The following is a 14,114-nucleotide window of genomic DNA, read 5'->3' as shown; positions in this document are numbered from 1 at the left end:
GCGCCCGCCGACAGCCCCTTCGCCGCAGATGCCCGCGCCGCGCGCCCCGTGCGCCCTCTTCTCCACCCTGCCGCACGCCCCGCGCGCGCACGCCCCTGGTCCCTCTACCCGCGCCTCTGCTGCCCGCCTCTGCGCCCGCTGCGTCGCGCCCGGACTCGCCAGCCCCTTGTGCACGCGCCCGTGCCACCGCGCGCTCACCATGGCCACGTCGCGCCTCCCGCCTCTTCCCCCGCACGTTGATCCCTCGCCGCGCCGCCCTGCTCCGTCCGCGGCCGCCGGCGTCGAGCCGCGCGCCGGTCCCTTCGCTCGCTGGCCGAAGCGCCCGCTCGGGTGCCCAGCCAGGTTTCGCCCGTTAACCTGGGGCCCGGCACCCAGCGCCCACACCCGTGTGCCCACTCGCCCATTAAGGCCCCCTCTGGGTCAATGACCAGTGGGGCCCCGCTCCTGAGAACGTTAAAAAAAAGAAGAAAAAAAGGAATTAAAATAAATAAATAAATTAACTTAATTAATCTGTCTAGATTAACCTAATCATTAGGTAAACTAATTAACTCTGTTTAGTTAACCTCCTAATTAAACAACCTATGACATGCGGACCCCACCTATCAGTTTGACTCAGTCAACTGACTGCTTGACTGCTGACGTCATGCTGACATCATGCTGATGTCATAATTACATTATTCTAATTAAATTAATTCTGTTAAATTCTAAAATGAATTAAATCTTTAAAAATTAATATAAAATTATCTGTAACTCGGATGGAAAAACTTTGTACATGAAAGTTGCTCAGAACGACAAGGCGAATCTGGATACACAGCCCATTCGTCCGCCACACACCCCTAGCATATCGAACACGCAACTTTCCCCCTCTGGTACATTTGTCCGAAAACGCGAAACACCGGGGATACTTTCCCGGATGTTTCCCTCCTTCGCCGGTATCACCTCTTACCGTGTTAGGGCACACCTAACACCGCTGTTTGCTTTGTCATGCATCGTTATGCATCTGTTTGCATTGTATTCATTGTTTCTTCCCCCTCTCCTCTCCGGTAGACTACGAGACCGACGCCGCTGCTGGTGCCCCGTCCGACTACGCTGTTGACGACCCCTCCTTGCCAGAGCAACCAGGCAAGCCCCCCCCCTTGATCACCAGATATCGCCTATTCTTCTCTATACTGCTTGCATTAGAATAGTGTAGCATGTTACCACTTTCCGTTAATCCTATTCTGCTGCATAGCCTGCCTTTGTCACTACTATTGATACCTTTACCTGCAATCCTACATGCTTAGTATAGGATGCTAGTATTCCATCTACGGCCCTACATTCTTGTCCGTCTGCTGTGCTATATTATCGGGCCGTGATCACTTGGGAGGTGATCACGGGTTTATACTATATACTTTATACATGATACGTGTGGTGACTAAAGTCGGGTCGGCTCGTGGAGCACCCGCGAGTGATTCACGGATTGGGGGCTGAAAGGACCTTTGTCCCGACGGCCCTCTGGGTGGATCTTTGTGGCGGAGCGACAGGGCAGGTTGAGACCGCCTAGGTGAGAGGTGGGCCTGGCCCTGGCCAGTGTCCGCGGTTACATCAATTAACACGCTTAACGAGATCTTGGTATTTGATCTGAGTCTGGCTATTTGGTCTATACGCACCAACCAACTACGTGGGGAAGATATGGGCACTCGACGTCGTGGTATCAGCCGAAGCCTTCGTGACGTCGGCGACTGAGCGGCGCGCGCCGGATTGGACTGGAACGCCTGCTAGGTTAGGTCTGCTTCCAGCCGCCTCGCAACGTGCAGGTGTGCAATGGGCGATGGGCCTAGACCCCTGCGCCATAGGATTTAGACCGGCGTGCTGACCTCTCTGTTGTGCCTAGGTGGGGCTGCGACGTGTTGATCTTCCGAGGCCGGGCATGACCCAGGAAAGTGTGTCTGGCCAAATAGGATCGAGCGTGTTGGGTAATGTGGTGCACCCCTGCAGGGAAGTTTATCTATTCGAATAGCCGTGATCTTCGGTGACAGGACGACTTGGAGTTGTACCTTGACCATATGACAACTAGAACCGGATACTTAATAAAACACACCCTTCCAAGTGCCAGATACAACCCGGTGATCGCTCTCTAATAGGGCGACGAGGAGGGGATCGCCGGGTAGGATTATGCTATGCGATGCTACTTGGTGAACTTACCATCTACTCTCTTCTACATGCTGCAAGATGGACGTGGCCTGAAGCGTAGTCTTTGATAGGATTAGCTATCCCCCTCTTATTCTGGCATTCTGCAGTTCAGCCACCGATATAGCCCCTTTACACAGATACCCATGCATATGTAGTGTAAATCCTTGCTTGCGAGTACTTTGGATGAGTACTCACGGTTGCTTTTCTCCCTCTTTTCCCCCTTTCCATTCTACCTGGTTGTCGCAACCAGATGTTGGAGCCCAGGAGCCAGACGCCACCGTCGACGACGACTCCTACTACACCGGAGGTGCCTACTACTACGTGCAGGCCGCTGACGACGACCAGGAGTAGTTTAGGAGGATCCCAGGCAGGAGGCATGCGCCTCTTTCGATCTGTATCCCAGTTTGTGCTAGCTATCTTATGGCAACTTGTTTAACTTATGTCTGTACTCAGATATTGTTGCTTCCTCTGACTCGTCTATGATCGAGCACTTGTATTCGAGCCCTCGAGGCCCCTGGCTTGTATTATGATGCTTGTATGACTTCTTTTTTTTAGAGTTGTGTTGTGATATCTTCCCGTGAGTCCCTGATATTGATCGTACACATTTGCTTGTATGATTAGTGTACGATTGAATCGGGGGCGTCACAGGAAGCATGCGGTGAACAAGTGGCGAGTTACAAAAATAGCCGCCACAGAGGGTTTAAGAGTAAGCAGGCAGCAACTGATGCTTACTCCAAGGCCGTGCTCAAGTAGGCATGTAGTGTTGAACTTGGCAAGTCGGATCGACAATTTGGGTTGAAGAACTTCATCGCCATCATTCAGTTTATCATGATTGTAGTGTTGTTCTACTGGTGTGACCGTGTGTAAGAGGTAGTTGGAAAGCCCATCGGGTAGGGTACAAGGTAGCTAGACCTTGATGTCTGTATGCAACCAAACAACGTGCAGTAGTATGAGCTCAGCCAATGCGAGCAAGCAAAACACAGTGCGTAGAGTCGTTGCTACGATGCAGGGTAAAGGGATGCAGGCAAAAAATCAACATGCAAATGTTGGTTTATTGCCTGCGCTAGCTCAACTAGGCTCACTTGGAACAAGTATGCAAAGTGACAAAAAACGATGCGAGTAACCAAATGCGTCAATAGTGAATGATATGGCTGGTTGTTTGAACAGTGTTGAAAAAGTTTGGAAATCTCTATGAAACAAAAAGTCCTACCCAAAATTCAGGTCTTTTGGCGGTGAGTTATTGAAAGTGCATTTAATCCCTAGTGGTATTTTGATGTGATGACATGTGGTTAGTGAGACTAGCTAATGATGATTATTAAAGTTTATCTATGTTCATTGGCCTTTTGAATGTTTTATATAGAGATGGTTGACCACCCCACTTTTCAAAATGGGAAAAGGCGTGGTTATCCCAAGACCCGGGAGTTTTGTTTTGGTTTCTTTTGAGTCACATGACAACCGTACTATTAAGAAAGGGTGAGTACTAAGAACGTTGTGTTTTGCTCGTGAGGTCTGGCACTCCACCCTCTCCCATTGTGGCATTACCCACTTCACCCCGAGCCCGGCCTGCGTTCTCATCTAGTGGTGGGCCACATCCCGCTCGTTGGTTCCTCGACATGCACAAAAAGGTTTTGACCGTCATCGTCCTCACCGTGTGGATGCTTTGGAAGGAAAGGAACAAGATTGCTTGCAAGGTGTGCCATCAGATTGCCTTTGAGGTTGAGTTGTTTCGATGCGGGCTGTGCCACATTTAGAGATAGGCTTTTAGTATTTGTTTTGCATCGGAGATGTCCTGTAGTTAATGCAGCGCCCTGTAACCAGTGATGATCACGGAGGCCTGGCTCTGATCCCTCGGGCCTGGCACCTATTGATTTTGTCTTTCTTGACTCTTGAGTAGGTCACATTGGAGGCCGAAAAATTTAAAAATTCAAACTTTGCAATTTTAAAAATTTCTAAAAATTATACACATATACGAGGATGTAATGTATATTCATGTATTTCATGATGAAATACGTGAGCCACAAAATAAAGGAGTTTGAAAATGAACAGTGTATGTGTTGAAAAGCCACATTTTTTGTAGCTCTCATTTTAACGTATTTCATCATGAAAATTTACACACATATACATTAGGGTGTATGTGTGTTAAAAAAGATTTTAAAATGCAAAAGTACGAATTTCAAAATTTTCAAATTCGGCCTCCATGGTGCTCATCTTCCATTCAGCATTTTCGGTCTTTCTTGTACTGTTTGGTTACTTTCTTCTAATATATCATAAACCGTGTCGATTGGGAACAGAAGTTTCCTTTAGTAACAGTCCAGGCCTTATCACGTGGTATTTCCGACCACACGCCGCTTTTTGTGGACTCTGGTCAACCCGCCCACGTGGGGAAACAGGAATGTGTTCTCCTTTGAGATGGCTTGGTTTGAACGTGAAGGCTTCTTGGATCTTCTGGCTAGAGAGTGGGCTAAGGATTCAGGAGGAAAGACTGCGCTTCAGCGATGGCAGAATAAGATCAGGCACTTGAGGAGTGTCCTGCGTGGATGGGCTAAGCATCTTAGCGGGATTTATAAGGTTGAAAAAGAAAGGCTTCTTTCCCTTATTCAGTCTCTAGATGTGAAGGCCGAAACCACGCTTCTGCCAGTTGCGGAGCTTCAAGCCAAGTTAGATGCGGAATTGAGGCTGAAGGAACTCCTTAGGGAAGAAGAGTTGAAGTGGGCGTTGCGGGCCAAGGTCCAGAGAGTAGTTCAGGGGGACGCGAACACTGAATTTTTTCATATGATTGCTAATGGTAAGCATCGAAAGAAGAGGATTTTCCAGCTTGAGCAAGATGAGGGTACAATTGTAGGACAGGAGAACCTAAAATTGTACATTACTGAATTTTATAAGCAGTTGTTTGGTCCTTCAGACAATAACTGTGTGTCTCTGGATGAGTCCAGGGTTGAGGATGTTCCTCAGCTCACAGTTGTGGAGAATGATGTTCTGACGGCTCCTTTTACCGAGAAAGAGGTATTTGATGCCGTCTCACAAATGGAAACTAACAAAGCGCCTGGCCCAGATGGATTTCCAGCGGAGTTCTATAAGAAATGCTGGTTTATCATTAAAGGAGATTTGTTGCCTTTGTTCAATGATCTGTTTGCTGGGCAGCTTCATCTTTTCCAGCTAAACTTTGGAACGATCACCCTTCTCCCTAAGAAAACAGAGGCTGTGAGAATTGAGCAATTCAGGCCAATCTGTCTTCTTAATGTTAGCTTCAAAATTTTCACCAAGGTCGGGACCAATAGGCTCTCACAGATCGCGCATGCTGTTGTGCAGCCTACCCAAACGGCCTTCATGCCGGACAGGAATATTCTCGAGGGTGTTGTGGTCCTACATGAAACGCTCCATGAAATCCACACGAAAAAGCTGGATGGGGTGGTTTTCAAAGTGGATTTCAAAAAAGCGTATGACAAAGTCAAATGGCCTCTCCTTCAACAGGCTTTACGTATGAAGGGTTTTGATGAGGCCTGGCGACACCAGGTAGAATCCTTTACGCAAAAAGGTAGTGTTGGAATTAAAGTCAATGATGATATAGGTCATTATTTTCAGACACACAAAGGCCTGAGGCAAGGAGATCCAATGTCCCCTATTTTGTTCAACATTGTAGTCGATATGTTGGCCATTCTTATAGGTAGGGCAAAGAACGCCGGTCAAGTAGGTGGCTTGGTGCCCAACCTAGTTGATGGGGTGTGTCCATTTTGCAGTACGCTGATGATACAATCATTTTTATGGAGCATGACTTGGCAAAAGCGAGAAACATGAAGCTGGTGTTGTGTTTATTTGAACAATTGTCCGGTTTAAAGATTAACTTTCATAAAAGCGAGTTGTTCTGCTTTGGTAGAGCCAAGGAGGAACAAGAGGCTTATAGGCAATTGTTTGGTTGTGAATTAGGGGCTTTACCTTTTACTTACCTAGGTATACCCATACATCATCGTAAGCTCACGAACAGAGAGTGGAAATGTATCGAAGACCGGTTCGAAAAGAAACTTAGTTGCTGGAAGGGCAAACTTCTGTCTTATGGAGGCCGGTTGATTCTTATTAATTCGGTGCTTACAAGTTTGCCGATGTTCCTACTATCTTTCTTTGAGGTTCCAGTTGGGGTTAGGAAAAGGCTGGACTTTTATCGGTCAAGATTTTTTTGGCAGAGTGATGATCTAAAAAGAAAGTATAGACTCGCAAAGTGGGATATTATTTGTCGTCCCAAGGATCAAGGGGGGTTGGGTATCGAGAATCTTGAGGTAAAGAACAGATGCCTGCTTAGTAAGTGGCTAAATAAGTTATCAGACGGGACTGATGCGACTTGGGCACAGATACTTCGTAACAAGTATTTGCAATCCAAAACTTTGTCACAGGTGACAATGAGACCAACTGATTCGCCATTTTGGAAGGGGCTTATGAGAGTTAAGACAGCCTTCTTTAATAGAACAAAGTTCATAGTCGGCGATGGCAACGATACTCGCTTCTGGGAGGACACCTGGCTTGGTGAGACTCCTTTGGCACTACAATACCCAACTCTGTATCGTATTGTGCATAGACGTGATGCGCTTGTGGCAACGGTTATGCAGGCCACCCCCCTTAATATTCAGTTTAGGAGGGTGCTTGTTGGTAATAGATGGGAAGCTTGGCTTCATCTGGTGCGTAGACTGATGGAGGTTCAGCTACGACATCAGCCCGATCAGTTATGTTGGAAGCTTACTAGGTCTGGACATTTTACCGTTAAATCGATGTACATCGATGTTATTAACTCGAGTGTCATTCCTAAATCCAAACATGTTTGGAAAGTCAAAGTTCCTTTGAAAATCAAAGTGTTTATGTGGTTTGTCCATAAACAGGTCATTCTAACAAAGGACAACTTGGTTAAGCGCAATTGGACAGGATCTACTAGGTGTAGCTTCTGTGATCGGGATGAAACCATTAAGCATCTATTCTTTGAGTGCCCGTTGGCAAGAATTTTGTGGCGCTCAGTGCAAATTGCTTTTAACATTACTCCTCCGAGTTCGGTCGGGTCGTTATTTGGAACGTGGCTGGATGGGATAGAGTCCGGTACAGCTAGACACATTCGTGTAGGAGTTTGTGCGTTGTTATGGGCAATTTGGAACTGCAGAAATGATTTGGTTTTTAACAGAATAACTACTATTCATTTTTTGCAGGTTGTATTCCGTGCTACGGCGTTGATCCGTATGTGGTCCCTACTCACTCCGACGGAGGCCGGGGAGCGTTTGGTTACTGGATCTGCCCGGTGGGAGATGGTAGCGCGGGATATATTCAACCGGTTTGGATGGCGGTCATGTAATAGGATAGGCAATTAGTTTCCATACCTATTTTTCTGCCAGCCGGTTGTGGCTATATGGCCTTTTTTGTGACGAGGTCTTTGTGAGCTCGACGTAGTTTCTTTTACGACTTTTCGACATTGTTGAACCTATTTTATTTATCTAAGTGGCCGTATGCATCCACCTGATGCAGAGGCCGGGGAATCCCCTTTTCAAAAAAATAATAATATATATATATATATATATATATATATATCATAAACCGACATGCAATGGAAACAAGAGAAAACCGGACCCCAAAGTCATGCATCTCTCGATAATATAAGAAAAAACCAAGTGAAAACCAAATACAAACATGAAAGACACAAAACGAACCATAGCGTAGGGGTAATGGGTTTAGAGAAACACCCACACCTCTCGATTCAATGCTCAGTCTGTCTGACCAAAGTTGTGCACACTGCTATAGTACATGTTGTTGTCAATGGACTCACAACCTTGAAAAACTAACATTATATTGACTGATACCAGCAGCAGCAGTAGTACTAATTAAGCAGGCAGAGATGGACGCCGATGCTCTAATAGGGACCTTGAAACCGGTCAGGTTTTACAATATCCTTGAGCTGTCCCCGATGGAAGCACAACATATACAAAACGCACGCACGCTCGCATAATTTGCTAGTTGCTACTACAACAACAATCAAACAACGGAAACCCCTTCATCAATCATGAACTCCAAATCCGCATCATCATCATCATCAGAGTTAAACACATGCATGCATGGCAACCGGCTGGCCGGCGTCGCCCTTGGCTGCAGCCACAACGTCCTGGTCAGTACCCTAGGTGCCCTATCTCCGCCGCTATGTCCCAGTTGAGCTTCGACGCCACCCTGTCGTGGTAAGGCACGTAGTCCTGAGCAGAAACAAGCAGTCTCATTGGTCAGATGCAGAGTTTTACACGCGCGAGTTCAGGTTCAGGTTCAGGGTCAGAAAATATGTATGTACCTCGAGCTTCTCCATGAGCTCCTCCGCCGTGGGGGCGAGCACGATGATGCGGCGCGCGCTGGTGTTGATGAACCCTTCCTCCACGGCCTTGTCGATGAAGGTCAGCAGCGAGTTGTAGTACCCGTCCACGTTCAGCAGCCCAACCTGAAGCAAGCAAGGAGCATTGCGTTCGTTCAGACATTTTTCAATTTCAATCTGAAGGAAGGATAGACAAAAAGGACAGTGGCAGCCCGTACCGGCTTGTGATGGATGCCGAGCTGCGCCCATGTAATCACTTCGAGCAGCTCCTCCAGGGTACCATATCCTCCTGCATTGACACAACTCACATGAATAATCTGCTACTGGTTCGTTGTACATCGCACAACACGACGTGCAACACGAGCAGCTCTCAGCAACTCGGTGGGGGTGATGCTACTACTAGAACGTCTGCACCAATTATTGGGAATTTACACCTGCTAGCTGGACCCAGATTCATGCATGGGATCTGGAGCTAGCTTTCATTTCTTAGATAGACATGTGAAAAACGCCAAGTTACAGCCGGATCTACCACTTGACTGTAACCTGCCATTGATTTCTGCAGAGCAATGAATGTTCTATGTATTCACCTGATCCTGATCCAGGCGAGGTAAAGATGCAGGCTAATATGGTTACATGTGTGTGCTGAGTTTGTGTGACTCACCAGGCAGGGCTATGAAGGCGTCAGAGTGCCTTGCCATCTCTGCCTTCCTCTGATGCATGTCCGCCACTGCCCTCACCTCCCCCACCGTCTCACCGCTTATCTGAAACAGAGAGAGACAGAGAAAACATTAAGATTGTTTTTCAGCTCACCTCCTGACCTGATCAGCCATGCTATGCTGCAAAGGGAACACGAGAAATGAGGCTCTGTCGTGCCATGATGCTTGGTCTCTTTGTGTTTGGTGATAGTACACTATATTACGTACTCCCTCCGTTCCAAATTACTCGTCGCTGAAATGAATATATCTAGAACTAAAATACATCTGGATACATCCATACGTACGACAAGTAAAACTACTACTAGTATCACATTCCCAAGATGGGCATGATTGTGCTCGAAGGGGACCAAAAATGCCATTAGATGGATGGTTCAAATATCAACTCTCCTTTTACCTCCTTGGGCAAGGGTGAAAGGACAAGCAGGAAGCGGAGGACCACAGCCAGCACAAAAGAAAAATGCCTCTGGATATGCATGAACATGAGAGTCCTCTGAACCACGATTTAATTGTTTGTGAGTAACCATCTACTGTACCAGTGATGTGACATAGTAGTAGTACAGGATAGACCACAATACGGCAACCCTAGTGCGTATCATGGAAACGCATTATTCTGAAGAAAACATGAGGGCCGGGCAGCCAAAGAAGGCAATATCTCTTTTCCCCTAGCAGGCAGATTAGAAAGGAGATGATGCCAATAACCCAATATGCTGCCATGGCAAGGCTTTTGGTGGCAAGAGATTGCTCTACTGTACAGCTGCGCCTTTTTGCACTGCCAGTAGTAGTTTATCCTCACGCCGAGATCTGGATTTGTGCCAAAAGCATACTAGCCCTTGATCACAACTGCTCCTCCTCCAGGTAGGAGTAGTAGTAGAGGGTATTCTTTTCTTTTGCACAACCAAGTGCCATGTCCCCTGGGACTGCAGCACCGGCAGGAGTGCTTCAAACTCCCAAGCCCATTTGATTATTACTAGTGGCTCTACGCCCTAACACTAACAGCGGCGACATAAACAACTCCCGAACGTGAGCACGTTGCCATGATTGGCTCCAACAGAAGCAAGCGTTTGCAAGCTGCAGGTCAGGGACCCAACTGTCATGGCATGTCCAAGATCTTTCGGACGAGCCACGGCAGGCCATGGACGGCGGAGAATGTCGGTCTGTTTGGTACGCGTGGGAAGTTCCTAGTAGTACATGCTGCTGCTGGTTTCCGCACTGTCCAATTTTGTCTGATTATCTCGAAAAGCAAATCAAGTTTCAGCTTCAAAATTGTCGAGATACTACTACGTTCTTTCAGGGTTTTTTAGCGAATCTCCAGTTAATTAATTAATTAATTTAAAAGCATGCATCTACACAGGATATTCCCTCCTAGTAGTTGTAGACATGCATGAGTAGCGGACATACCTCTGGGGTCATGAGGGTCTTGGGAATGACACTGCGCATGGACAAGAAGATGACAAAACAAGTGATCAGCACATGCATCCACCAGGCGGGCTAGCTAGCAAAATGAGAAAAAGAAGAAGAGCTAAGCTGAGATTGTTACGTACCCTATGACGTGCCTGCCGCCGTCGTGCACCGCCTGGGACACCATGCCCATGAGCCCGATGCTTCCCCCGCCGTACACCAGGTCCACGCCCCTCGCAACCTGCGACGACAACGTGCCAACGCCAACGCCAGTCACCACCCAGTAAATAAATTCAAATAAACCGCGCGGTTAAACTCCTCCTCAACGGCCGGTACATTATGAAACATGCTTCTTGAACGCGATCGATCAAGAGGACGTACGGGGACAGAACAGAGCTAGTATAGCTATAATTCAATTTTCGATTTAACGGAGACGTGAATGCGGTGGGGCCGGCGATGTTTGACGAGCAGAGGGGAGGAATGACTTTTGTGGAATTGCGGTGGAGGAAGGAAACCGGGCGAATTTTGACAAAAGTTGTGCAGCAAATGGCTCAAAGTAAATTGCAAGTTCATATTGGTGTGAGTGACTACCCGGCCCGGCCGGTTCAAAAATATGGTGTGACTACGCATGCGCATGATGTGTCCACGAAGCCGCGGGCAGAATAACCAAGGTAGGTAGAGTGACTGTGGCTAGTAAAGCATTGTTACCAGCTCGTTGCCGAGCTCAATGGCGGCGTCATGGTAGCTCCTCTTCTTGCCCTGGCTACTGCCGCAGAAGACGCAGATCCTCTTGAACCTCGACTGCCTCATGGCTTTCTATCTCCTCTCACTAGCTAGATAGCTGCCTGGGTAGGTGGTGCTTGACTCTAGCAAGCAAGCACGCAGGAGTCGCGCTTGTGATTGTCGTGGTGGTGTGAGGTGCGTGCTCTGCTAGCACAAACACAAGGAAGGAAGGAAGGCCTTGTCGTTGGAGGGAGGGAGTGCGCCACCCATGGCTATATAATAGTGGGGAGGGGAGAGAGAAGATAGAATGGGGAGCTGAAAGGGACGGATGCTACGGAAGGGAAGCAAAATAAATGCGCGCACATGGAGGAAAAACACTCCATCCATCCACGGATCCACCCAGCGTAGCGACGATGGCAAGGGCTTTTCCGTGAAATGTGCCCTGGGACTGCAGCACCGGCAGGAGTGCTTCAAACTCCCAAGCCCATTTGATTATTACTAGTGGCTCTACGCCCTAACACTAACAGCGGCGACATAAACAACTCCCGAACGTGAGCACGTTGCCATGATTGGCTCCAACAGAAGCAAGCGTTTGCAAGCTGCAGGTCAGGGACCCAACTGTCATGGCATGTCCAAGATCTTTCGGACGAGCCACGGCAGGCCATGGACGGCGGAGAATGTCGGTCTGTTTGGTACGCGTGGGAAGTTCCTAGTAGTACATGCTGCTGCTGGTTTCCGCACTGTCCAATTTTGTCTGATTATCTCGAAAAGCAAATCAAGTTTCAGCTTCAAAATTGTCGAGATACTACTACGTTCTTTCAGGGTTTTTTAGCGAATCTCCAGTTAATTAATTAATTAATTTAAAAGCATGCATCTACACAGGATATTCCCTCCTAGTAGTTGTAGACATGCATGAGTAGCGGACATACCTCTGGGGTCATGAGGGTCTTGGGAATGACACTGCGCATGGACAAGAAGATGACAAAACAAGTGATCAGCACATGCATCCACCAGGCGGGCTAGCTAGCAAAATGAGAAAAAGAAGAAGAGCTAAGCTGAGATTGTTAGAGCATCTCTAGTGGATGGTGTAAATTTGGACGTGTATATCTCCATATACACGTCCATATACACCTTGCTAAAATATACACCTCTCAGTTTTTCAGCGGAACGTGTAAATTTGGACGTGTATATTCCAACGGCTATATTTTCAAACGGCTATATTTTCAACGGCTATATTTTCAACGGTCGTATTTCTAGTCTATATAAACCACCCCTACCATCTTTCTTCTAGCACTTCTATCTGTGACTTCTCTTCTCACCTAGATTTCTCTATCGTCTCTCACGCAACACAATGAACACATCCACTTTGGACATGAGTTCTTCGTCATCTTCATCTGGCGACGATGAACTCATACTTGCAGCATTCGCCGAGCGCGAGGAGGAAGAGAGGATGAACGCTCGACGCCATGGCGGTTCCAAGCATGGACGTCAAACAATCAATCGAGGAAGAGATGCCGGATTTGTTCTTCTGTGGGACGACTACTTCAAAGAAGTTCCTCGCTATCCCGAACATTTGTTTCGACGAAGGTTCGTAATTACTACACTTCTCTGCTTTAGCCCTTTTTTCATTTCCCTGTCTCATTTACTTTTTATGCACAGATTTAGGATGTCCCGTAATTTGTTCAAACGCATAGCCGATGGTATACTTGAGCATGATTATGATGGTTATTTTACTCAAAAAAGAAGTGCGTCTGGAGCTCTTGGGTTACATCCTCTGCAAAAGATGACCGCGGCAATGCGGATGCTAACATATGGAATAGCAGCTGATGGTGCTGATGAGTACATCCGGTCCGTCGAGGCTACTAATTTAGAGTCTTGCAAGAAATTTGTGATCAAAGTTTGTGAAGTTTTTGGGGAAACGTACCTGAGATCTCCAAATGAAGAAGACATTGCTAGGTTACTTGCAATAGGGGATGAAAGAGGATTTCCTGGTATGTTAGGGAGCATAGATTGCATGCACTGGGGTTGGAAAAATTGCCCCAAAAAATGGCATGGCATGTTTAAAGGCCATGTCAGCGAGCCCACTATGATCTTGGAAGCAGTTGCTTCACAAGATCTTTGGATTTGGCATGCTTATTTTGGTTTACCAGGGTCTCTGAATGATATAAATGTTCTTCAACGTTCTCCTGTTTTTACAAAGATAGCTGAAGGCCAAACTCCTCCAGTGAATTATAGCATCAATGGCCATCAGTACACAATGGGGTATTATCTTGCAGATGGTATCTATCCACGGTGGGCAACATTTGTGAAGAGCATACCAGCTCCAGATACCAGAAAACATAAAACTTTTGCCAAGAGGCAAGAGGGGGCTAGGAAAGATGTGGAACGAGCCTTTGGAGTTCTTCAATCCCGTTTTGCCATTGTTCGTGGACCTGCTAAAGGATGGAAACGTAAAGAAATCGGTGATGTCATGAAAGCTTGTGTCATCATGCACAATATGATAGTTGAAGAGGAGCGACAAACTGGTCGGCAAAGCTGCACTTTTGAGGCAATGGGAGAAAGAGTCACGGTCTCTCGTACTCATGCGGAACAACTGAGCTCTTTTATTCAGATGACTCACCGGATTAGAAATCAAGGTGAACATGATCAGCTTAAACTTGATCTAATTGACCATGTCTGGCAAAAGTTTGGAAACGAGTGATGTCCTAGTTATAAGTCTGTAATCCATTTCTTTTCATCTAGTTTTAATTTATGCAATGAGTGATGTAATCCATGAATTTATA

The 14,114-nt window shown here is 46.9% G+C and overlaps 1 protein-coding gene across 1 annotated transcript; it reads right to left on the bottom strand.

Moving 5' to 3' along the window:
• Positions 1–8,021: 8,021 nt before the first annotated feature.
• LOC123181086 (probable cytokinin riboside 5'-monophosphate phosphoribohydrolase LOGL10) lies at positions 8,022–11,587 on the bottom strand. Its single transcript, XM_044593309.1, has 7 exons — positions 11,317–11,587; positions 10,752–10,849; positions 10,609–10,639; positions 9,156–9,255; positions 8,713–8,783; positions 8,477–8,620; positions 8,022–8,384 (listed from the first exon to the last, which is right to left on the bottom strand). Exons 1-7 carry the CDS (start codon positions 11,416–11,418, stop codon positions 8,304–8,306), a joined length of 627 nt encoding a protein of 208 aa, XP_044449244.1. The 5' UTR covers positions 11,419–11,587; the 3' UTR covers positions 8,022–8,303.
• Positions 11,588–14,114: the final 2,527 nt, after the last annotated feature.

Source organism: Triticum aestivum, chromosome 1D (assembly GCF_018294505.1).
Source record: "Triticum aestivum cultivar Chinese Spring chromosome 1D, IWGSC CS RefSeq v2.1, whole genome shotgun sequence".
NCBI lineage: Eukaryota > Viridiplantae > Streptophyta > Magnoliopsida > Poales > Poaceae > Triticum > Triticum aestivum.
This window is presented reverse-complemented; position numbering and strand designations above follow the sequence as displayed.